Genomic DNA, 25962 nt, shown 5'->3' with positions numbered 1-25962 from the left:
TACGGATTTATTTTCTCTGAATTCGGTCTGGCTGTAAATTTGTACACCTCCTCCTATTCTGTGCCTCTTTTCCTAACATTTTGGTGCTCCATGTCAGGTGGCACCAATCTGCAACTCTTTTCCTAACATGTCGATAGTCACCTTGAAAGTAAATGGCCTAAATACTCCAGTTATAAGCTAGATTGGCTGAATGGATTGGAAAAAAAAATGACCCATTTATTTGCTGCTTACAAGAAACATCTCACCAACAAGGATAAATGTGGAATAAAAGTAAAAGGTTGGAAAAAGATATTTCATGCTAAGAGAAACCAGAGAGTTGGTGTTGCCATCCTAATATCAGACCAATAGATTTTAACATAACAACTGTTAAAAGAGATTTTGGACATATGTAACAGCTGCACCAGCTCATGTCTGTCCAGCAACCAGCTGAGTGGAGACTCATGACTTTGGTGGGGAGAACTAACAGGGGGCTAGGAGCTTGTGACTGTGTGAAGCTTCTGAACCAGGCCTGTGGAAAAAAAAAAAACAACTGAGTGTGGGAGAGGTGTGGCAGGGACTTTGAGCAGTCTTGGTGGTAGGCTCCACAAATTTGGGGGTTCCTGGTTACCCTGGTAAGAGACATTGCTGGGGTATCTGAACTTACACTGAGGACTACACAGATCCTTTGTGTGTTCCTTGGGACAGAGCAGATGAATATTATACACACTGGGGCTAGTGCTCAGGCACTGGTCTCCACTGAGAAGAGGAGCTTAGCTGAGCAAAATATACCCCCCTTCTGATAAAAAAAAAAAAAAGAGAGAGAGAGAGAGAGAAGATTTACCACACCAAACCTGGGTGTGTCACCTGAGGCATGCCCTTAGCCCTGGAGAACTGAACAGAGGTCTCTGGCCACACCCACTACAAGCCTCATGAGAGTCAATGAAAGCAGACATTCCACTTATCTACACAGTCATAGTACAATGATAAAAGCCGCTACAGCAAAACACACACACACACACACACACACAAAACCGACAATGGTATCTCCACAAATGCTGAACAAATGCACAAATCCAAGAAACAAGAATAAGGAAGACAACATGGCACCTCCAAAAGAACACAACACTTCAATACTAGATTGTGAAGATGATGAAATAGAAGAAACGCAAGAAATGGAACTCAAAAACATTGATCAGCAGATTACATAGAAGTGATCAAAAACAAATGCACGAACTACTGAAATCTGTGCAGGAGATGAAAGAAAATTTATCCATTGAAATTGAGATCCTAAAGAGTAATCAGAATGAAATGAAGAATTCAATAGAACAAGTAAAAAATACAGTAGAGAGCCTTAAAAACAGAATTGGTGGAGCAAAAAAAAAAAAATATCAGACTTAGAAGACAAAGCACAGGAAAGTATACAGTCAAACCAAAGACAAGGAGAGGAAATTAGAAAACTAAAAAACACTGTTGGGAATCTACAGGATTCTATTAAAAAACACATATGGGTTCCAGGAGTTCCTGAAGGCATGGAGAGAAAGGAATACAAGGTCTTTTTAGTGAAATAATAGCAGAAACCTTCCTAGGTTTGGAGAAAGAAAGGGACATCCAAGTACAGGAATCACACAGAACTCCCAATAGACATGACCAGAAAAGATCCTCACCATGACACATTGTAATCAAACTCACTACAGTGAAACATAAAGATTCTAAAATGTGCAAGAGAGAAAGGCCAGATTAATTTCAGAGGATCTCCAATTAGGCTCACAGCAGACTTCTCATCAGAAACCCTACAGGCTAGGAGAGAATGGCGAGATACAGTCCAAGTCTTAAGAGAAAAAAAAAAAAAACTGTCATCCCAGAATATTATACCCTGCAAAGCTCTCATCTGTGAATGAAGGTGAAATAAAGACCTTCCATAACAAATAAAAATTGAAAAAAAAAATTGTCACCACCCATCCAGCCCTGCAAAAGATGCTTAATGCTGTGTTGTACAGAGAAACACAGAAACATGGTCATCATTACAAAAGGTAAAGGAAGAAAATCTCTCTCTCAAAAAAAAAATCAATGGAAGTTCAAAGTATAAATTAGGAATATTTTTGGAAAAATGGCACAAAGTCATTACATATCAATAGTCACCTTGAATATAAAAGGCCTCAACTCCCCAGTTAAAAGACACAGGCTGGCTAAATGGATTAAAAAACAAAACCCATCTATTTGTTGCCTACAGGACACATCTCACCAACAAAGACAAAGACACACACAGACTAAAAGCGAAAGGATTGAAAAAGATATTCTATGCCACAGAAACCAAAAAAGAGCTGGCATAGCCATATTAATATCAGACAAAATAGACTTTAACACAAAAGCTGTTGAAAGAGACAGAGAGGCACTATATAATGATTAAGGGATCAATTCAACAGGAAGATGTAACTATTACAAACTATTATAAACATATGCACCTAATTACAGGGCACCTGGATATTTAAAAGAAATGTTAAGGTATTTAAAGGGAGACTTAGACTCCAATACAATAGTACTTGGGGGCTTCAATACTCCACTTTTAGCAATGGACAGATCAACCAGACCAAAAAAAAAAAATCAACAAGGAAACAGCAGATTTAATCGACACTATACACCAAATGGACCTAAAAGATATCTACAAAATTTTTATCCTACAGTTGAAGAATATACATTCTTCTCTCCAGTGCATAGAATTTCCTCTAGGATTGACCACACACTAGGCCATAAAGTAAGTCTTAGAAAATAAAACAAATTGAAATCCTACCATGCATCTTCTCTGATCACAATGGAATGAAGCTGGAAATCAGAAACTAAGGAATTTCTAGAGCATATGTATAACACATGGAGACTGAACACCATGCTCCTGAATGAACAGTGGGTCATAGAAGAAATCAAAAGAGAAATCAAAGGCCCGGCACTGTGGCTCAGCCAGTTAAAGCCCTGGCCTGAAGCACCGGGATCCCATATGGGTGCTGGTTCTAGTCTCAGCTGCTCCTCTTTCAACCCAGCTCTCTGCTGTGGCCTGGGGTAGCAGTTGAAGATGGCCCAAGTCTTTGGGCCCATGCACCCATGGGGAGACCCAGAAGAAGCTCCTGGCTCCTGGCTTCAGGTCGGCATAGCTCCAGCTGTTGTGGCCATCTGGGGAGTGAACCAGCAGACGAAAGACCTTTCTCTCACTCTGGCTTCAGAATCAGCCCTTAAGGCATTCAGATCTGGCGAAAAAGCCCATGAGAGCATTTCAGGCATGGGAAGCCAAGATGCTGTGGCAAAAAAAAAAAAAAAAAAAAAAAAAAAAAACCACAAACCACAAAAAACACAAAAAACAAGCAAGCCTACATGAAAGATCTCTGTGAGTGAGATCCCAGTGGGAAGAAGGAACCATCAAAGAAGGAGGTATCTCTCTCTGAAGGGAGGAGAGAACTTCCACTTTGATTATGGCCATATTTAAATAATGTCAGAGCTTGTGGACTCAAAAGGCTTCCATAGCCTTGGCAGCTCAAAACAAGTGCCTCAGGTGATCATTGACGTCATACATAAGAGCATCAATTGTTAAATCAACAACAGGAGTCACTGTGTACTTGCTCCCCATGTAGGACTCTGTCCTTAATGAGTTGTACTGTGAGAATTAATGGTAAAACTTGTCTTCAAACAGTACTTTATACTTTGTGTGCATGTGTGGTGCAAACTGCTGAAATCTTAGTATAAAGTTGACCTTCTATATATAAATATAATTAAAACAAATCTTAATGAAGAATAGGATGGGAGAGGGAGTAGGAGTTGGGACAGGAGTGGGGGTGAGAACCACTATTTTACAAAACTGTACCTATGAAATTTATATTTATTAAAGCTTTCTAAAAAACAAAACAAACAAAAACAAAACTGTTAAGAGGTGAAGAAGAGTGCCGGCGCCGTGGCTCAATAGGCTAATCCTCTGCCTTGTGGCGCCGGCACACGGGGTTCTAGTCCTGGTTGGGGTGCCGGATTCTTTCCCGGTTGCCCCTCTTCCAGGCCAGCTCTCTGCTGTGGCCAGGGAGTGCAGTGGAGGATGGCCCAAGTGCTTGGGCCCTGTACCCCATGGGAGACCAGGAGGAAGCACCTGGCTCCTGCCATCGGATCAGCGCAGTGCGCCGGCCACAGTGCACCGGCCGCGGCAGCCATTGGAGGGTGAACCAATGGCAAAGGAAGACCTTTCTCTCTGTCTCTCTCTCTCACTGTCCACTCTGCCTGTCAAAAAAAAAAAAAAAAGAGTTAAAGTGATCATATCAATAGGATTAAGTGTGGTGATAGTAATAAATAGAATTAAAGAGGAGTAAATGCTCCACCGTGGGAAGCAGTCCACACAACAGGCTCATAAATTGCCAATTGCTTTAAGTAGCGCTCAGCGACCTCAGAGTCAGCCCATAAGGCATACTGGTCTGGCTGAAAAGCCCACAAGAGCATTTCAGGCATGGAAAGCCAGGACACTAGTGCAAAAAGTGTCGCTACATGGAGAACATCCCTGGGTGAGACCCCAGTGGAAAGAAGTGGTCAAAGAAGGATGTACTTTTCTCCTAAGGGAGGTAAGAACTTCCACTCTGCTTGTAGTCTTGTCTGAATACTGATGGAGATCATGGATTCAAAAGTTTTCCATAGCCTTGGCAGCTCATGTCAAGAGCCTCGTGTGATCACTGACATCATACATAAGAGCGTTAATTGTTAAATTAACAGGAGTCACTGTGCACTAACTTCCCATGTAGGACCTCTGTCCTCAAAGAGTTACAGTATTAGTATTAATGGTAAAACTTGATCCTAAAGATTTACCTTGTTTTAGCATGTTATATTCTTAAATTCTAGTTATGCCTCAATGTCAAACTCCATTGCCTGTATTCTCAAGTGTTTCTTTAAAGTTAACTATGTGTCTCATACATTGATTCCTAGATCCAAGTCTCTCTGTGATATTCCTATCTCGTACTTTTTTTTTGACAGGCAGAGTGGACAGTGAGAGAGAGAGACAGGTCTTCCTTTTCCCTTTGGTTCACCCCCTTAATGGCCACTGCGGCTGGTGCACCATGCCAATCCAAAGCCAGGAGAGCCAGGTGCTTCTCCTGGTCTCCCATGTGGGTGCAGGGCCCAAGGTCTTGGGCCATCCTCCACTGCACTCCCAGGCCACAGCAGAGAGCTGGACTGGAAGAGGAGCAACCGGGACAGAATCCGGTGCCCCAACCGGGACTAGAACTCGGGGGGTGCCGGCGCTGCAGGTGGAGGATTAGCCTATTGAGCCGTGGTGCCGGCCCATCTCGTATGTTTTAACATAAGGTCAAGTACAGTACAGAATGGTTAGAGGCCTCAGGGCTACTAATGAGACAGTTGTTTCAATGCATCCTACTGTGTGCTAAACTTTTGCCTAAGTGATAATTTCTTCTGCATCCCACTAAACCCAAAATCTGGGAAAGTGAGGATACAGAATTTCCCAAACAAAAGCTCAGGTTTCTAAAAGAGGTGGATTGCCTGGGATATGGTCTAACCAAGAGGAAGCTATTCCATATGACAAGCAGCTAAGGCTATTTCTGGGGACGGGAGATTCTGTGGAATATGGATTCCAGGATTTGGATTCCAAGCTTTTGCATAAAGCTTTAAAAGGCCCCGATACAGACACTGTGCTGGACAGAGTAGCTACAAAAGTTGTTCCAAAGAATTAAGGAGCACAGGCGCCGCGGCTCACTAGGCTAATCCTCCACCTAGTGGCGCCGGAACACCGGGTTCTAGTCCCGGTCGGGGCGCCGGATTCTGTCCCCGTTGCCCCTCTTCCAGGCCAGCCCTCTGCTATGGCCCGGGAGTGCAGTGGAGGATGGTCCAAGGCCTTGGGCCCTGCACCCAATGGGAGACCAGGATAAGCACCTGGCTCCCAGCTTCAGATCAGTGTGGTGCGCCGGCAGCAGCGCACCGGCCGTGGCGGCCATTGGAGGGTGAACTAACAGCAAAGGAAGACCTTTCTCTCTGTCTCTCTCTCTCACTGTCCACTCTGCTTGTCAAAAAAAGAATTAAGGAGCTTCTAACAGAAGCTTCAACATTGGGAATTGCTGATAGCAGGATTCTATGGAATATGGATTCCAGGATTTGGATTCCAAGCCTTTGTATGAGGCTTTAAAAGGCCCTAACACAGACACACTGTGCTGGACAGGAGAGCTACAAAAGGTGATCCAAAGAATGAAAGAGCTAACAGAAGCTCCAACATTAGGAATTCCTGAGCAAGCCATTCATAGAGATCCTCTTCAGACCAGTTACAGGTTAAATGGAAGGGACCTTCCCAGGTGCTACTGAGCACGACTACCAGTGAAATTAGGGTTAAACTTCTACCTCTTAAGTCTTCACAGCTGAACTCAAAAGACACACCTGATTATTTCCGAAAGCCAATCAGATCTTAGTAAGATAAGTAAAGCTTCTACAGTACTCACATCAAGACTGCTGCACCTTCAGACAGACATGCTGTACCTGCCTCCTATTTGGTTTCTCTAAGACTGTTACTGACAATAAAACCAATAGGTTCTTATAACCCTCTATGTTCAAGCTAAATGGTTCTATAATCCACACAAGGGAAACCTTTCCCTCTTAAGAGGCACACCACTCATAATTGGTTTTGTTCTGATTTTGCTTGTGCTAATTAACAAACATGTTTTAGAACTCAGCAACTTCTGGGAATAACTGACCATACAGGGGACACAGCCATTGGCGGTAACTAAAAATATGCCGCCTCATAAAGCGAATTTGTTGGATGAAATAGGCAGAGACTTCCAGACCCAGCACAGGCAGGGTCGGCACTACACCCCTCACAAGCAGGAAGCAGCCACAGAAGATATGATTCTCTGTCCTTCAACAGCTCTTAGGGTCAAGGGCTGGAATGTCTCTGAGGGCGAATGCTGTAGGCAGGCAGACAGGATAAAGTTGATTAGATTTGTGAGCTGGAAGACCATGCCTTCCCCACACCCCTGTGTGATCCCCTGCCCCTAACTGACCCCACCTGAATGGCCACCTGCCGATCAGGCAACATAACCACTCCCCTTTGGAAGTGGATAAAAGGCCTGGAACACGTGGGCCCTGCCCTTATTTCCCCTCACTGCCCTGGATCCCCTTGTTGCCCCATGCCTTCGGGGCACATGGCCTTTGGGGCACCCGCACTCTCTGCCTTCGCCTCGCTGCCTGTGATACGCTGCTAGTAGCCGCTCATAACCAAACGCTTGCTGCACATGTCTCAGCCTGCCCTCTGCTTGCTATGGCCCCAGCTTATTTCCCAGACTTCCCTTTCTCCTTTAGATAGAGCCCTCACTCTCCTATGCATTTCTCTCACTGAATACAAAGCTTAAAAACTACAAAAAAAAAAAAAAAAGAAATGGTATATTTACACTATGGAGTACTACTCAGCTGTAAGAAAAAAATGAAATCCTGTCTTTTGCAACAAGATGGTTGCAACTGGAAACTCTTATGCTGAGTGAAATAAGCCAGTCCCAAAAAGACAGATATCACATTTTCAATGATCAGAGGTAATGACTAGAGTACCTGAAATATAATGTATTGAAGTGAAACAGACATTTTGACAGTCAATGATGGTTTATAGCCCTTGTCTTTTGTTGAGGAACAGTGTTTTGTTTTGCTTTCTCTACATACTTTTTGTTGAACTCTTACCTAGGGCAGCATTAACTATACAGGCATTACATGTACTAAAAAAAAGATCATTGTGGAAATTGAGAGTAGGGAATATGAGGAGAAGGGAAAGAGGGTTTGGAGCATGGGTCAGTGAGTGCTGGGGAAGTGCCACTATGTTCCTGTAATGGTGTGAAGGAAATATATGAAACTCGTATTATAATTATATATATAAAAGAAATAGGCAAAGGACATGAATATGCATTTTTTGAAGAATGAAGTACAAATGGCCAATAGACATGTGAAAAGCGGCGTAGTATCACTAGCCATCAGGGAACTGCAAATAAAAACACAAGGAGGTTTCATCTCACCTCACCTCACCTAGAATGTCTATCCACCCAAAACTCAAAAAATAATAAATGCTGGCAAGGATGTATGGGGAAAAGGTACCCTAAAACACTGTTGGTGGGAACGTGAACTGGTACAACCATATGGACGTTGGTATGGAGATTCCTCAGAAATTTGAATAGATCTACCATATGACCCAGCCATCTCCCAGAAATTTACCCAAATGGAATGAGATCAACATACAGAAGAGTTGTATGTTCTCTCATGTTTATTGCAGCTCAATTCATAATATCTAAGATATGGAATCAACCCAGATGTCCATCTACTAATGACTAGATAAAGAAAGTGAAGTGTGGTTTATAAACACTATGGAATACTACTCAGCCACAAAAAAGAATAAAATCCTTTCTTTTGCAACAAAATGGATGCAACTGGAAACCGTTATGCTTAGTGAAATAATCCAGTCTCAAATAGACAAATACCATCTATTTTCTCCAACAGGTGGTAGTTTATATAGAATACAAAGTATAGGAATGAAACAAATTCTGATGGTTGTTTTCAGCCCTGTTTATACACCTGTGGAACTGTTCTTCCTACTTTTCACTTGTTGAATATTATAGTTAGTGGTACATGAATCCTGTGATTATAGAGTGGTCTGAAACTGTTTTTGCAACAATTAAAAAAAGAAAGGAGGAAGATTGAGGGAGAGGAAGAAGGGAGGGACCTATGGTTATCTTAGAACTACACCTATGAAATACATGAACTCTGTTCTCTTTATATAAATAGAAATTAAGGAAGTAAAATAAATTGTGATATACATGATGAAATACTATCATCCATAAAAAAGAATGTAATCTTGTCTTTTGCAACAAAATGGATGCAACCGAAGAACATTATGCTTGGTGAAATAAGCTAGTCCCCAAAAGACAAATATGTTTTCCAACTTGTGGTAGCTAATATAGAGTACAAAAATGTAATGTTTATGAGCAAAATGGACATTCTGAGATTTGATTGTTTGCAGCCCTTGTCCATACTCGAGAAACAGTGGTGTTTCTATTTACTACTTGAATTCTTTATTTAGTGGAGGTTTAAGCTTGTGATTATAAAGAACATTGAAAGTATGTCATTGTAAAAATTAAAAATAGGAAGGAGGAGGATGGGTAGGGTGGGAAGTATTATGCTCTTAAAACTGCATATGAAATACATGAAATGTGTTCCCTTTATATAAATTTTAAAAAGTAAAAAATTTACACATACAAATTTTATATAAAAACAATTAAAGTATGTGCATAACCCTCACCCACTTTAGTCAACTGTTTCAGTGACGTTTCCAACTGCTGGTCCTAGCCTGACCTGTCCCCAAGCCAGCCCACGGCGGGGTGGGCCGAAGGTTCCCCTCAGAGTCCTCTCAGTAACGCGCTGGCCTCTCAGGCCCCTGGTCAGCCGTCCCAGAGCTCGCTGAGTGGCCTCAGTGGAAGGGGCTGCCCCCTGCAGACAGCAGTGCAGGCAGGTAACCTCATGGGACTGACCCAGGACATTCCCCGCCAATACGACTGTGGGACCTGACCCGCTGCCGTGTGATGCCAGAAAAGGAGACGCCTCGCCGGCAATGGCAGGCTGGTGTAGGGTCACGAAAGAGATGGCATCAGGCAGGGGCAGGTGGAGAACACAGTGGTACTCTGGAATCCCAATCAGGAAACCAAACACTTCCCAGCATTTACTTAACAGCTGTTACTGCATTTCACCGCTAGAGGGCAACAGTGCTTCTAAAATGAGGGATTCTCTCGGAGGCAACAAATCAGAAATTATGGAGTTCAGAGCTGGAAGAGGTTGTGAATCATCTGGTCCGCAGGCTTACAAAACGGTCTTAGCTGCAACCCATAGCAAAGACTGCACCAAGTCCACGCATACATATTTGGAACACATGCTGAGATACAACTACCCAGGCTTCTGCAATGTATTCTCATTGTTCAATATTCCAAAGTATGACGCTAAAAATTATACCAACTGGACCCTACTGAGCCGATTTCATAACCTCCTATGTTCCTTGGTGTGAAAAAGCCCGACTCGGGCCACCTTATTTTACAAAGGCGTGTGCTGCCCTCTAGAATGGAGGGGTTCCTGTGGCTTGCACGGTGCCCAAGAAACAGCTAATGGGTGAATGGCCCGCCTCTTGGATGGTGGAACAGTAACTCACACTTTTAGATCTGACCACTGGTACACGGCTCAGCTTATATGACTGTGAGAACCACCTGGCATTGCTGGCAGGACATGAGTTAAATCCCTTCCTAACCGGAAGCTGCCGGAGAAGACTCGGCGACCACGTGCAGGCAAAGCAGGCAGGTATCTAGGCTCCACGCAACCTCCCCCGAGCTGTGCCCCCGCACTGTGGAAAGGCAGCCCAGGGCAGCTGCGCAGCTGGAAGCAGCACCCAGCCCTGGCCACCAAGCCCTGTGTCTGCCACCCCTAAGGGCGGCGATGTGTCACTGTCCCAACTTGAAGGCACGCCCAGGCTGACTCGGTCGCCTGGGAGGCGGCGGTTTCTTGGGTGCTGGTGTTTGGAGGAGGCAGAGCAAGGGAGGCAAACAACTTCAGGAACTCCTGAGAGAAACTGGACTGGCTGTGGTCCCCAGAGATCGCGGCCCTGCACAGGGCCCTGAGCTTGCTTCTTTGGCTCCCCAGCTTTAAAACAGAAAAGTTTCACAATCGGGGAGGAAGCATGAAGACAACCAGAAACCACCATCAAGTTCTTCTCAGGGTCAGTGCCCTGGATTCTGCTCCTCCCTCCCCCATGCACATCTGCCCCCAGAGACTAATTTATTAATTTATTTTCTCTTCTTCTTCTTCTTTTAGCAAAAAAAAAAAAAAAAAAGAGAGAGAGAGCGAGAGAGAATCTCTTTCACATTCAGGAACACTATACTACTGACAGATAAGAAACACTAATATTGTTCTTTGTGGAAAAGAAAGGACATTTTAACTTAATCCACTTGGGTCTTGAGAGTATTATTTTTTGAGATACCAAGTATTAGTCTTTTCCCCAGGGAGTGGCTAAAAGCATGAAAAATGTAAGGTGTTATCATTATTAAGTGTCCTTCTGGAAGGACCTAAAAAAGGAATCCCTGGAATTTGGGCACTGGTGTCTTCTAGGATTCTGCTGGCATTTCTTTAGGGAATCCTCCCCACTGAGAGCCAGACAGCGAATCTTCAGGGGCCCCTCCAGGCTCTGGGAAGTGGCTCCTCTCCTACAGTGATCAAGCTTTATTTTCAGGCTTGTTTATTTGTTTGAAAGGCAAATGACAGGAGAGAGATGTCCATCTGCTGGGTCAGCCCCCCAAATGCCCGCAGCAACTAAAGGTAGGGGCCAGAACTCCATCTGAATCTCCCACGTGGGTGGCAGGGCCGCAAGCACTCGGACCACGCTCTGCTGCCTTCCCAGGTGCATTAGCAGGGAGCTGGATTGGAAGCAGGACGGCTGGGACTTAATAGGCAAGACCCAGGATGCCAGCCTCACAGGTGGCAGTTTAACCCATGGTGCCCCAACACCAGCCCCCACCGTAAAGTTCTTAAGCTGGGTTTCCTCCCTGTCTCCTGTCACTGTAGTCCCTGAGACAGCAAGGATTGTTAAAACAGGTACCAAGAAAGCTTGCCTTATTCTAGAACGCTTTGATTTCATCTTTCAATAACCTAGCCACCCTAGGAGCAGGAATGTCTCTGAAGAACTAAGAGTTCTCAAAAGGCGTTTGCCACCAGTGTCTGATACCAGGCCCAGGACAATCCTAAATGCAAATCCTACTGCCACCCTTGCAAGCCTAATCCATTCTATAGGCAACACTAGAGTCTTTTCAGGCTGCGTGTCTGCAGGCTGTAACGGAACATTTGGAGGCTGTCAGAGGCTGCAACTTTGCTTCTAGCATAGATACGGGGTCTTTAAAAAGTTCATGGAAAACGTGCTGTGAAAAAGCTACGCATGGATTTCAAACGCATTGCACCAAAATCATCTTTCACACTCCACGTCCACGAACTTTTGGAAGTTCTCGGATGGCTGCGTAGCTTTTGCAAACTTCTATTTGACGACGCAAATAATGCAGCTTGGCATGCATGCATACACACACACACACACACACACACACGACACCCAGGTGGTGAAGTTCTCGTTCCTGCGGTTCCCACGGAAGACGGAGTCTGCCTTACTCCCTGCCCCTACTGGAGTAAAGTGGACGGCAGCGTGTGAAGCCTCCTGCCCAGGCAAACGTGGACATTCCAACCACGTCGTCCTGGGAAGCAGCTTAGATGTCAGAAGTCCAGCCTCAGCCGTCAGCTGCAGCCACCGGAGTGTGGCGCCTGCCGTGAGCACTCCTGCAGCAGAAGGGCCGCCCCGACGCAAGATGAAGTGGTGCCCTTTGAGCCCCTTCCTCAGTTTCCCCGACGCGACCCTCTCCCAGGCACCGGAGCGGGCGAGATCCGCGATGGGCCCCTAGCCTGGCTGGCACCTCCCCGCCCCGCGCCACCCGCACTCACCCACGCGCGGCCCTCCTGCACCGAGGCCAGTACTCGCAGGGCGCTGGGCGAGCCCGCGCGGAAGTTGAAGAAGTGCAGCGCCGCCTGAGCCGCCTGCTGCAGGAGCCCGCGCCCGAGCCCCGCATCTTCGGGACCCCCGGCCCCTGCGGGCACCGCCAACGCCACCGCCTCCTGGCCGAGCAACAGCAGCAGCAAGAACAGCTGCGCGACGGGGCGCAGGCCCCCGGGCCGGGACGCGGGCTGTGGTTGCCGGCGGGGCTGCATTGGCGCGGCGCTCGACGGGCCCAGGCTCAGGGCTGGCGGCGCCGGGGCGCGCGGAAATAGGGCGGCCGCGGCCCCGCCTCCCCGCCCCCGGGCCCACGGAGCCCGCGCCCACTCGGCCGCGCCCTCGCCGGGACCCTCCCCTCGGCGCTCCCCGGCTCGGTGCCGGGACGCGGCGGCGCCTCCGTGGCGCGAGGCCCGGAGCTCCTGGCTGGGCCGCCTGCCTCGAAGAGCACCACCCCGCGCCCCCCCGGCCCGGCCCTGGGGCCGGCTTCTCGCCTTCGGGGAGGTGCGAGTGAGCAACCGTCGGCTTTTCGCGCGAACCCGCTGGGCTTCCGCGAGGGCCGAGGCGGTGATGCCCAGCAGGTGCTCGGACGCAGGTGGAGGAGGGGGCGGGGCCGCGGCGGGTGTTGCTGCAGGGGAGCCCGCCGTGGAGGCCGGGTTGCGGCTGGGCTGGGCGGCGGTGTTGACCAGGGATGCGGCTTTTAATCTACAGGCAGGAGGGGCGAGCCTCGCAGAACCCCGGACTCAAGAGGCCAGAACCCGTCCTACCGGGTGGGCGCCGCCAGCATCCGTGTCCCCATGCTGGGTGGTCAGGGCTGACCCCTCCCCAACTCCCGCAGACCCCAGCCCCACGGTGGGGACAAGGAAATCCCTTCTCCCGACAGTGCATGGTTGAGGAGGAGCCTGCGCCGGCGGGGCCAAAGATTGGGGCTAGCCTGTGTGGCTGTGCGGCACGTGTTCATTACTGCTTTAGACAGGTGAGTCGGGGAAAGACAAGACCCGGAGAACTGGCGCTGCTGTGTGAGCGCAGGGGTCACTTGGAGCGTGAGTTGTTTTAAACTGCAACGTAGCCAGGTACAGGGTGACGTAAAACCCAGGACTTGGTTCTTGCCGCCATCGAATGCACATTCCCGTGGTGCGCGGTTTTACTCTCAGGAATTCCAGCCCCGTGACCTCCTGCCGGCGTGTTTGCAGAGCAGCGTGGTAGGTTGTGCTTCAAGGCCATCTCGCTGGCTTCCCCTTCTTCATGCACCTGGGCGCGCTTGCCCCTGTCATCTTTAACTGAGCTTCTCCCACAGGCGGCCGGAGCAGCCCAGTTGAGGGAGGGTTATTCTCCACCTGCAGGCCGTCTCAGAGTGGCAATCTGTGGGCAGACTCTGAACCTGGCTGGCCAGCTTGGGCCCTTATCACAGCTGCCCCACAATGTGCTGCTGCCCCGGCCTCTGCAGCCCCCTGCTTCCGATTGCTGGTCTGCTGTTGTCCTCATGTCCACAGATTAATCTTTCTCTGTGCTTTACCCTCACACCTTGTCCTTGTCACTTTGAATCAGCACTGAGGGCAGGACCCAACTTTGGCTGACAATATCAGCTCTGATTGGGGCCAACTGCTGCCAATCAGAAAAACATACACATTTTTCAATGGTGGCATTCACCTTAAAAGAGGGATTTTTCTGGAAGGCAAGGTGTTTCCTCCTGTGAGACTGTTTGCTCACATTCTCCACCCACTCATCCATCTGTGGGGTTCTTGATTTCTGATTGATCGGTAGAAGTTCTTTATGTACTAGGGAAACCCAGCCCCAGTCTTTTCATGTGTACCCTAATATTTTTGTCTCAGTTCATAGACAGCTTTTTTTATGCACTCGGATTGTTCTTACTCCCCAGATACCATGATGTTGCCAACTGCTCACGATATTGTCCCAAAGGCCCATCATCCTGGGGCACACACACCACTTCCTGCCTCCTCTCATCCATGGGGTTATCTGAAGACTGCCCCTATGGGGTAGGAGGAAGTCTTAGCCAGCAGGTTCTGGCTGGCCCCAGATGATTCCCCCTCCAAGAGTTCCTGATCTGTTACATTTCCTAGTTCCTTAGTCACCGCTCAGGTGATGGAGGGCATTTTTAATAAAGAGAACTTGGTTTGCGTTTAAGAAAGGTAGCGGTACAGAAGTGACGTAATCCTGTGAAAAGATGCTCAGTACAGAGGTGGAGAGAGGAAACTGAGGCCCCCTGTGTTGTGGGCTATTGCGGTCTCAAAGTCAAAACGCACAGGCCCTTTCCCGCGGTTGTTTGCCTTCAGAGTTCTCAGCGACAGTAAACTCACCCAGGAAGACAAAGGACATCCCGCATCTGGACTGTCACCTCCCCAAAGACAGACACACTGCGTCCCCAAGAACAGTGCCCAGCACACAGTAGGCACCTATACGCGCGTTCTTAAAGAGTGAAGAGTAAAGGGCCGGGGGAAAAATCCCGAGTTCCGTGCCTGAGCAACCATGGAGGAAGCAGCGTGGTGAGCCTTGAGGGGCAGAGTCAGGTGTGCGGGTACAGAGCCACGGCGGGGGTTCAGTGTGTGCACGGCCGGCAGGCGTGGCCCAGGGCAAGTATTATGCTGCTGCACAAGGGTGCACTTGACCGTGTGGAAAAGGGCAGTGGCCATCTCTGGGGGAGGTTCTTCAGGAATTAGCAAGAGGGTGGCGGGAAGGAGGGGGAGAGAGACCGCACAGCACTGCTCTATGGTGGGTGTGTTGTTTGTTTTTGTAATGTGTGTTACCTATTCTAAAAAAAATCAGTACATGAGATTTTATTTTTAACTTCCTTGTGATATGTGCTACCTCTTCTAGATCAGTGAGTGGGTGAGATACTGTTTTCCCGTGCACTTCCTGTCCGTTTCTCCGGTGCTCAGAAGGGCGGTCACTTCTGCAGGAGCCTCCGAATTCTGTCAGTCAACCCAGCCCCGCAAGCCTGCTCCCGAGTACTTGCCATCGAGCTAAGACTTGTCTTCCTCCCTCCGGGCCTCACCTCTCCACACTCTTCTTTTGCCCCAGGGCCAGTCATGTTCCCCCACGTTAAAACTTTCAGAATGGGGCTGGCGCTGTGGCACAGCTGGTAAAGCCACAGCCTGCAGTGTCGGCATCCCATATGGGTGCCAGTTCGAGTCCTAGCGGCTCCTCACTTCCAATCCAGGTCCCTGCTATGGCCTGGGAAAGCAGCAGAGGATGGCCCAAGTGTTTGAGCCCCTGCATCCGTGTGGGAGACCCAGAAAAAGCCCCTGGCTCCTGGTTGTGGCCATCAGGGGAGTGAACCAGTGAATGGAAGATTCTCTGTCTCTCTGTCTCCCTCTGTCTCTCTCTCTCTGCTTCTGACTCTTTGTAATTCTGCCTTTTAAATAAATAAATAAATATTAAAAAAAAAAACCTCCAGGAAAGAAGTTGAGCTAATTTATACTGTGGTTTATTTTATTTTGACAGACAGAGTGGACAGTGAGAGAGGTAGAAACAGAGAGAAAGGTCTTCCTTTACCATTGGTTCACCCTTCAATGGCTGCTGCGGTCAGCGCACCATGCTGACCTGAAGCCAGGAGCCAAGTGCTTCTCCTGGTCTCCCTTGCAGGTGCAGGGCCCAAGGACTTGGGCCATCCTCCACTGCACTCCCGAGACACAGCAGAGAGCTGGCCTGGAAGAGGAGCAACCGGGACTAGAACTGGTGTGCCTGCGCCGCAGGCGGAGGATTAGCCTATTGAGCCGCGGTGCTGGCCTATACTGTGGTTTAAATGACTGCCAGCGCTCAGGGTGTTGCACCTCCCCAAAAATATCATCATTGAAGTAAGAACAAAGTCTTGAACCAGGGGAACTGTGTTCTGAGTACGCAGGCTGTAAGCACTGGCCCCTGTGCTGTGTGCTAAGTAGAGGCTTCCAGTAGCCCCTGAACCTCCTTGCCTGCCCCGTGCCAGCCCTTTGGGCATATAAGGGAGGCAGAGAGTGGACAGGAAGGACTTGCTGGGTGTTGGCTGGGTGTTCACCACTCAGCCAACACTGCCACAAGTAGACGCCACAAACTGGGTGGCTTAAACAATAGAAATGTGTTTTCTCACAAATGGAAAGCTAGAAGGCCAAGGCTAAGGCCAAGGCCCCAGCTGATTCCCTTCCTGGTTAAGCCCCCTTTCCCTGGCCTGCCTGTCTTTGGGCCACAGCCTTACATGCAGAGAGCTCTCTGGTGTCTCTTCTTACAAGGGCGCTGATGCCATGGGTGCAGCCCCCGCCACCCCCTCCCGTCTGTCCCATCCCTGTGACCTCATTTAACCCTGATGATCTCCCAGAAGCCCCACCTCCAAATACCATCACACAGGGGCGTGGGGCTTCAGTGTTCCTATGAATCTGGGGTGAAACAGTTCAGTCCACGGCACCCTCCTCCCCAGAGGGTGGGGCTGTGTCTTTTCTGTAGGTTGTCAAGTGTGGGACACCTACTACAATGTCCCTGCCAGGCTGCCCGAAGGCCCTGGGCAGGAGGGGACCTGGCAGAGGTGTGTGGAGGAAGCGGGGCACGGTGATGTTGCCATGCTGGGCAGCCCTGCTTATGGAGAGGGTGTTAGGGGACCAGGAGCCTCAGGCCCAGTATTGTCTTTGCCAAGTCCTGAGAAACCGCCAAGAAGGGGTGAAGTCCTGGGGAACCCAGCAGCTGCCCCCTCCTCCTCCCCGTGCTGCTGCCATGATTCTCACTTCGCTTCCTCCTCTCCACCCCTGCGGGGTGCACCTTGAGCCAGGGACCACACCTGGCCTCTTGCCCAGCCCCCACTGCCCTCCTCTTGTGTCAATGTGGCATGTTCCAGGATAGGCTGAGGACCCCACTTGGGGAAGTGCATCCTGGGGGGATGGGGGCTCCTGAGGGAGGCTCCCCTGTCCTGCTGTACCTGTGAGAGGGGGCACATGCCCCAAGCTGCTGGCGCCATCTAGCCTCCCGCAGGAAGCAGGGCTCAGGATGAAGCAGACTCTGTAGAAGGCAGAGTTGAGGCATGGACAGTACCGGCCAGCCGGGCTGTTACGGACCCCCTGCCTCATACCCCAGCTGAAGCCTGCCCGGTCTCTAGCCTTAACAACCAGTCAGCCAATTCCAGGGCTTACGCCAGCTTGAGAGCGCTCCTGAGATGTTGGCTGCAAGTTCCCAGCGGATTGCTGAGACAGGCAGTCCTGGTGGGAATCACCAGCTGTCGGGCTTGTGCCAGGGGCTGGGGGAGGAATCCTAGTTGGGGAACACCACAGCCATCTCCTGCCTTGAGAAACCACAGTAACTTCTTACTTCGAGACGTTGGGCTGACTCAGCTGGAGAGGGGACATTCATCTTCTCCATCCGCTCGGGCTGGCCGCAACCGTAGAGCGTCACCAGCCGCAGGGGACAGGCTAGGCTTTGCCCCCAGGGGCTGGTGGCTGCTCCCAGGCTGGTCAACTGTCCTTTCCCAGGAGAGCTCCCTCGCTCAGCTCCACAGACCTGCTGCACCCTCTAAGTCTGAGAGCAAGAGCAGGACTGGGGCGGGGGTGGGTCTCAAAGAGGCAAAGGAACCTGAGGAAAAAGGGGTCCCCAAATAGAAACTATGACCCAGGCTGTGGCAACAGAATCACAGGTGAACGCGGTGAGCACCAAGACGTCCACACTTAGTTGAAGACTTTCAGTTTTCTCCTCTCTCCTCGTCCCTGCACTCAGGGGCACTTGGAGAGCAAATTCGGTATCCACTTAGAAAAGAAGAAACAGCTTCTCTGTGGGTGAGTGAGACTGCGCTGTCATAGCCCCAGCTCCTCTCCAGATGCTGATGCGTGCGCAGAATGCCTCTGGAAAGACAAGTCGGAGACAGCTAAGGACACCTGCCTCTGGAGGGGAAGACAGAGGGAGCTCGGGGCAGGAGGGGCTTCCTGTCCCTGTCAGTCCTTTGGTTCTTTTATGTTGCTGTTTGCCAGGAGCCAGGTGGCTCAGGGTGTGGGCTCAGAGCCGGGCTGTGTGAGCTGAGGTGAGTGACTTCACCTTTCTGTGCCTCTCAGAGTTGCTTGTGAGACTCAAAGGGTGCTGACAGCTGTGGGTATGTAAAGCGCTAGGACAGTGCCTGGCCCCAAGTCGCGGCTGTCCATGTGCTGGCTGTGATTCCTGTGATTAGTTACAGCCTGGAAAAGAATGCAGTCGGCTGTGGATTTGTTTTCGCAGATGACTGGGAAGGGAAGGCAAGGCTGGGCCATTCAATTAGATCTTAGCATTGCTTAAGCCTCCTTCATCTTCCAGTGGAGCCATTAGCTCGAGGAGGAGCTAAGGACGGTGGGAATGTATATTTCTTTTTGGCCTCTTCTCCGTGGCAGAGGTGAGAGTGGGACTGGGAGAACAGGGATGGTGCAGCCTTGTCGACTGAAGGCTGATCACTCCGAGCTCGGGTGCGGCTGAGATCATCGCTGTTTCAGAGCCTCGGAGCCAGGAACACGCGTGGGGAAATGCAGCTCTCCCGGTTCCTTGGGCCTACACCTTGCTCGCTCCGAGCTCACCTCGGCTGTTGCTTAGGCTAAGCCCTGTAGACCTACATGTTTTCCATGCTCTGTTCTGGAACCCATAATGTTTGTCCTGAAACCCTGTAGGAAGGCACTTGGCTGTTCACAGAAAGAACAGACACCCCGCTCAATGGAGTGAGCTACTTTCCTACAGCTCCTTGAACTCTCCTGTGGAAGTGCTAGGGCCTAGAGGGGCTAGGGGTTCACAGTGCCCTCAACACTGTTCCCATAACCTGTCAGAGGCACATGCTGATTGCAGTGAGACCCCAGAGGTGGTATTTCATTCCGGGAACAAGCCTCAGGGTTCCCATCTTCCAGCAACCTGCTCACCCCTCACTTGACTCTCAGTGGGAAGGCAAAGGCTGCTGTGCAAAGGCCCTGTGGTTGGATAGTCAGCTGAAGTTTTCTACATCTGTGGGGGTAAGGAGGGAGCCTTTCCCACTAGAGTTTAGTGAGATTGAATTCTTTGAGGATAAGAACCAGAGATGCTACAGGTAACAGGGCAGTCGTATTTATTCCTGTCACCCGGGAAATATTTCACGGGCCATGGCTTTGGTAGTGACTGACTAGAAGTCTAGAAGAAGTCTGAAAATCTAAGCTCCTGACAAGTGGCTACTGAAGTTCAAGAACTGAATGTTAATGTAATTGCAGTTGATGTAGATATCCCTAACCATTTGTGGCTGGGGCGACTGCTTCGGATAGCACAGCGGTGACTGACTGCCCTGCAGTTTCATTTAGGGAAAGGGAAAGTAATATTTGGGGGGCTGTGTTGCAGGTACAGTGTCAGATGCCTTCCCTTACTGGATCCCCTTGTCTAATCTCCATGATTTGGAGGAGTAAACTGGAGGCCAGAGGGAGCTTAAGTTACTTGTCCAAAGTTCCATCACCAGCAAAGGAAGAGTTTCCAACTCAGGTCTGGCCACCTGCATACTGTTCATGCATTCCACAACGGTGAAACCCAAGGCGGAGTTGAGCTGTTTAAATCTCAGCACCTGTGCCAGTTAAGGGCCAGAAACTACGACTTATGCTCAGGGCAACTGGAATTATTTCAAGAGAAGAATACTGAAGGAGCCACTCAATTTTTAGTACTATATTAAAAGATCATTTCTACTTTTTTTTAAAGAATTATTTATTTACTTAAGAGGCAGAGTCACAGACAGAGAGAGGGAAAGACAGAGAGAAAGGTCTTTCATCTGCTGCTTCACTCCCCAAATGACTGCAACAGCCGGAGCTAGGGCTATCCGAAGCCAGGAGCCAGGATCTTCTTCCAGGTCTTCCATGTGGATGCAGGGACCTGAATACTTGGGGCATCTTCTACTGCTTTTCCAGGTCACAACAGAGAGCTGGATTGGAAGTAGAGCAGCCAGGACTTGAACTGGCAGCCATATGGGATGCTGGCACTGCAGGCAGCAGCTTTAACCTGCTGTGCCACAGCACCAGCCCCAATCATTTCTACTTTTTAAAAATTTATTTATTTACTTGACAAGCAGAGAGACAGAGCTCCTATCTTCTGGTCCACTCCCCAGATGCCTGCAATGGGGAGTGAGGAACTCAACTCAGGTCTCCCACATGGGTGGCAAGAACCCAACTGCTTGAACCATTACTGCTGCCTCCCAGGAAGCTGGAGTCAGGGAGCCAGAGCTGGGAGCCTAGTCCAGGCGCTCTGATGTGGGACACGGGTGTCTTAGCCACTAGAGTGAATGCCTGCCCCTAGAAGATCCCCGTTAGAGGAGATGCGATGACTGTGTCTGTCACCGCTTATTCTCTTGGATACTGGGGGCATGGAAGAATGTAGCGGACCTCGGTTCTGACACTGGGGGCCTCTCTCTTTCTCTTCACATCCCCAAGAGCCTGGCTGGATGTTGGGTACCAGGGATGCTCAGGGCACTGTGAGTAGCATTTGGGCCAACTACAAACTGGTGACTTCTAAAGAAGATGAAACACATCGAATCTCTTATTTTTGGATGATTTTGTGAGCTCAATACTGGTTGTTAGTGAAAATACACAATGGAGGCCGGTGCCGCGGCGCACTAGGCTAATCCTCCGCCTGTGGCGCCTGCACCCCAGGTTCAAGTCCCGGTCGGGGCGCCGGATTCTGTCCCGGTTGCCCCTCTTCCAGGCCAGCTCTCTGCTGTGGCCCGGGAGTGCAGTGGAGGATGGCCCAAGTCCTTGGGCCCTGCACTCGCATGGGAGACCAGGAGGAAGCACCTGGCTCCTGGCTTCGGATCAGTGCGGTGCACCGGCCACAGTGCACTAGCCACAGTGGCCACTGGGGGGGTGAACCAATGGAAAAGGAAGACCTTTCTTTCTCTCTGTTTCTCTCACTGTCCACTCTGCCTGTCCAAAAAAAAAAAAAAAAATACACAATGGAGACAGCGTTTTTGCTTGACTTCTCTTGGCACAGAGCTATACTGTTCCTGAGCTTGAACGGCTTAACACAAGTACTGTGCAATTCTCTGCTCTGCTTGCGTATAAACAGGAAACAATTCTTTTAAAACCACCCATATGTTCACTTTTAAAACTAAAAGTAATTTACATTATATGGATTTGAGAAAAATGTATTCCCTTGGAAAGATCTGACAAGCCCATTTTGACACATAATTGTCAACAGATGGTTTTTAAAATGTAATGAAATGAAAATGATCAGTGTTGGATTTTTGTAATTTTCCGAGGTGGGACCTCGTTTTGGGCCCGTCATGCTGGTTAAGAATACAGTGTCTTTATAGCTCAATTACATATTTTCTGGTGAATTTGCCATTTCAAAAATGAATTGGCTTTCCCCTTGGTAATCCTGTCTATAAACTGGGATGCAAAATAAATTTCAGATTGGGACTGTTTCAATTTTTCAAGCAAAGGATGTTTAAACAAAGCTTGAAATAAAAAACTTTATTCTTTCCTGGTTGAGCCAATGTGAAATAAAGATTTTAAAGTTCATTTTTTCTTTTTAGAATAATGTTTAGAGTTTTATGTTCTTTAAGGAAAACTTCACAGAAAAATCCCTAACACTTGTTAATATTTGTACACCATGAAATTCCTGGAGCGATTAATTTATGACACAGCTTTATGACACAAGTGATCTTCAGTCAGACTTGCTTAGAGTGTTATCAGGACAAATGGACACCAGTTCCTCATACCACAGAGTAAGCACCTGCCCATGCGTAGCAGCCTGAATCCAAAGACAATGGATTAGGAAGCCCACGCTCTCCCCTTATGACATGTGTGTAAATAGTGAGAACAAACAAAAGTCCCGATGAGCAAATCAGCTAAGAAACCGATGATGCAACTGCTAAACGATTCGGAACACAGAGGCTGGCTGCGTTCCCTGCAGGCAGTGGCACCATGGCTGGGTCTTCAAGCCTGAGTCTCCTCGGGAGTAGCTGGATTTGTGGGGCTTCAGAAGAGTAAGCAAGCTCTTAGAACAGCCAAGGGCAGACTGCTCTAGGCTGACAGAGGCGTCTGAGTGAGCAAACTGTAGACCAAACGGGACAGCAGTGAGGCCGGCTGGGCTGGGCGAGTGGCTACTCACCTGGGATGGAGGCCAAAGTAGAAGACCTCAAAGTCCAGCAGTAGACATTTGTTCTTTTTTTTTTTTTAAGATTTATTTATGTATTTGAAAGGCAGGGTTATGGGGGGGCAGAGAATAGAGGGGGAGATATCTATCTATCTATCTATCTATCTATTTATCTATCTATCTGCTGGTTCATTCCCTAAAGGACCACAGTGGCTGGAGCTGGGCTGGTCTGAAGCCAGAAGTCAGCAGATTCTTCCAGGTCTCCCACCAGGGTGTAGGGGCCCAAGCACTTAGACAGTCTTCCTCTGCTTTTCCAGGCACATTAGCAGGGAGCTGGATCAGAAGTGGAGCAGCTGGGACTCAAACCAGTCCCCATATGGGATGCCAGTGTTGCCAGCGGTGGCTTTACCCACTATGCCACAGTGCTACCCCTAGGGTGTTTGTTCTTAGAAGTTTCTCAGAGTTCCTGCACCCTGGGCTGAAAAGAATGTAGAATGCACTAATGACTTGTGTTGGATGAACACTAATTTTTTTGAAATCCATGCTAGTGCAAAAACATTTTGGCTGGCGAATAACAGCATTGGTCAGGCTTTCGGATAAGGAGTTCCTATGCTTGGCTAAAATGAAACTGTGTTTTGATTCTTCAAGGACTAATAAGTATGGTACAATGCAAACAGCCTTGCTCTGAGGGTCAGGAGGAATGAGATCTTTCTAGCCCCAGCTCAACCACTCAAACCGGCTCAGTCTCTTCTGTGCACAAGGCTGGGCGTGGGTTGAATTCCACCATCACCTGCGAGAGCTTCCAGTAGGAAGCCCTGTGGTTTTATTGTCCTTCAGCTGCATCTCCCCAGTGCACAGAGTCTTGCACAGGTGTTCCCCACCCCCACCTGATTCTGAACTCATCTCTGTGACATCTTCCCACCTGCAGGAAGCCCTGTGGCCTCTTCCCAGCATGCAGGTATCAAGACATGGCCTTAGTATCGGATGTTTTAAGCTTTGAAAAATTCAAACCCCTGAAAGATCAGAGGTCTAATTGGTGTGCCTATTATCTGAACTAAATGAAACAATCAATGCAATTAAATCAATGAGATTATAAATGATTCCTATTTTGCTTTGTGGGTAAACAGATGTAGCCGTCAGGATAGGGCAGGACATGCTGCAATAACAAACAGTGCCCTCTTCTCAGGACTGAATGGCGAAGCTGTGTTTGTGGCTCTCCTGACAAAGTCCATTATGGGTTGCTGGGGGCTCCGCGATGTGCTCACCATTACCCCTAGCCCACAGGCAGGCTGACGGAGCACCAGCTCCCGGAGCTCTGCTCACTGCTATGACCAGGGGAACAGAGAACAGCATACATTATGCTTGGACACTTGAAGTCCCCATCCGGGAGGGATACATGTCACTTAGCTCCCCTTTTATGGACCAAAGCATGTCTATGGCCAGACCCAGGTTCTTCAGGGGGTGGGAAAGCCCAGTGTGTTTACCTTTTCCAGCAGGCTGAGCACTGGCAATTTTGGAATAACAAATGCCTATCACAACAGTCATTGCCGGGCAAGGCCCAACCTCATCACAAGCAGAGTCTTTGTGTGCTGTGTTAGTTTGTTGGGATGCCAGCACAAAATGCCACAGACTACGTGGATTGAACAACAGTGATTTGTTTTCTCACAATTCTGCAGGCTACAAGTCCCATGTGGAGGCACTGGCAGGGCCGCCTCTCTGGAGGCGTCTCCCGCTGGCTTGTGCATGGTGGCCTCCTCCCTGGTCTTCCCCCTGCTCTTCCCTCAGTGTGTGTCTGTATCCTGATCCCCTCTTCTTACATGGAGACCAGTTGTATTGGATTAGGGCCTACCCTGGTGACCTTGTTTTAACTTCATTACCTCTTTAAGGTAATTCTGGGATACGGGGGAAGGTAGGATTCCAAAGATGAATTTGGGGGGAGGGGTTGCAAGTCAGCACACAACAGAGATAATGTTGTATTTAGAGCCTATTCCTGTTAACTAGTAATGAGCAAAACTTTTGATATGTCTGATCCCTACACTTGGTGTCAAAGGCTCCAACAAGATCTCTTTTTGCAAGTAATTCCTTCCTGTCTATAACCTTCAGGATCAATGAAAAGAAATGCTACCATTAGACTTTTAAAAAATTAAAAACTCCATTGCAGGCTTGCACAGGGTTTTCCTAACTCATTTCATACCCTAAACTCTCTCTAGAGAAACACATTAACAGCTAGAGAATCCAGAGGGACTAATTTAATTTTAAAAATTTTTTTCAAAAATTTTTTTTTATTTGAAAGAGTTAGGTAGAGAGAGAGAGAGAGAGAGAGAGGTCTTCCATCTGCTGGTTCACTCCCCATATGGCCACCAATGGCTGGAACTGAGCTGATCTGAAGCCAGAAGCCAGGAGCTTCTTCTGGGTCTCCCACATGGGTATAGAGACCCAAGGACTTGAGCCATCTTTTACTGCTTTCCCAGGCACATTAGCAGAGAGCTGGATCAGAAGTGGAGCATTTGGGACTCGAACTAGCGCTCATATAGGATGCTGGCACTGTAGGCCGGGGATTTAATGCACTGTGCCACAGTGCTGGCCCCTGATTTAATTTTTTAAAGATTTATTCATGTATTTGAAAGAGCAACAGAAGGCAAGGGAGAGACAGAGAGGTCTTCTGTTGGCAGGTTTACTCCCCAAATGGCCACAATGGTCAGGGCTGGCCAGGCCAGAGCCAGGAACTCCATCCTGGTCTCTCACTTGGGTGGCAGAGAACCAATTACGTGGGCCGTCTTGTGCTGCTTTCCCAGGCATGTTAGCAGGGAGCTGCTAGGAAGCAGAGCAGCTGGGACTTGACTTAACCCGCTGTGCCACAACCAGGCCCCTGATTTCATGTTTTAACGGCTTTAGTGTTGCCTCTGCTGTATGTTACACAACCATGGGCTTGTTGCCCTTGTTGCCCAGGTTCCCGCTATTAGACACTGCTCCAGGCTGGTGGTTCTCACACTTGAGCCTTCCTCAGAGTCCCTGGGGGCTCATTAGACCACAGACTCTGAGCCCCACACCCAGCGGTGCTGAAGGAGTAGGTCTGGGACTGTCTCAAGGCTCTGCACGTCTAACAGGTTCCCAGGTCATGACGATGCTGCTGGCTCCTGTTTGTGGACCAGGCTTCTGCAGCTGCTGGATTACGACACTGCTGCTGAGCCGTTGAGGAAACTGGGTGCCTGCGAGGAGGTGCTGGGAGGCAGCCAGGGTCACGTGGGCACCTCATTGTGGGCACCTTGCAGCCACAGGGAGAGAGCAAGTGGGGGATTAGAGCTGTGGCTGAGACGTTGTCCAACCAGGATTAGTGCTTTTGTATCCCTTAATCCTGAACAAACCTCATCATTTTACCCACCCACTACAAAGCCTGCTTCCTTTTG

The 25962-nt window shown here is 49.0% G+C and overlaps 2 protein-coding genes across 2 annotated transcripts in view; one reads left to right on the top strand and one right to left on the bottom strand.

Moving 5' to 3' along the window:
* The window catches only part of RARRES1 (retinoic acid receptor responder 1), a 50152-nt gene extending 34571 nt beyond the window's left edge, over positions 1-15581 (bottom strand). The window contains exons 1-4 of the mRNA XM_070073247.1: positions 15546-15581; positions 14405-14522; positions 14101-14310; positions 12487-13274 (exon numbers count right to left, since the gene is read on the bottom strand). Coding sequence (XP_069929348.1) covers positions 12487-13274; positions 14101-14310; positions 14405-14522; positions 15546-15581 — 1152 coding nt within the window. The remainder of the gene's footprint in view (positions 1-12486; positions 13275-14100; positions 14311-14404; positions 14523-15545) is intronic.
* Positions 13488-25962, top strand: part of MFSD1 (major facilitator superfamily domain containing 1) — a 102665-nt gene continuing 90190 nt past the window's right edge. Inside the window, exon 1 of the mRNA XM_070072600.1 lies at positions 13488-13508. The gene's annotated coding sequence lies outside the window, so the exon portion shown is untranslated. The remainder of the gene's footprint in view (positions 13509-25962) is intronic.

This window comes from Oryctolagus cuniculus, chromosome 4 (assembly GCF_964237555.1).
Source record: "Oryctolagus cuniculus chromosome 4, mOryCun1.1, whole genome shotgun sequence".
Lineage (NCBI taxonomy): Eukaryota > Metazoa > Chordata > Mammalia > Lagomorpha > Leporidae > Oryctolagus > Oryctolagus cuniculus.
The sequence above is the reverse complement of the archived record's forward strand: the minus strand, read 5'-3'. Positions and strand labels throughout refer to the sequence as shown.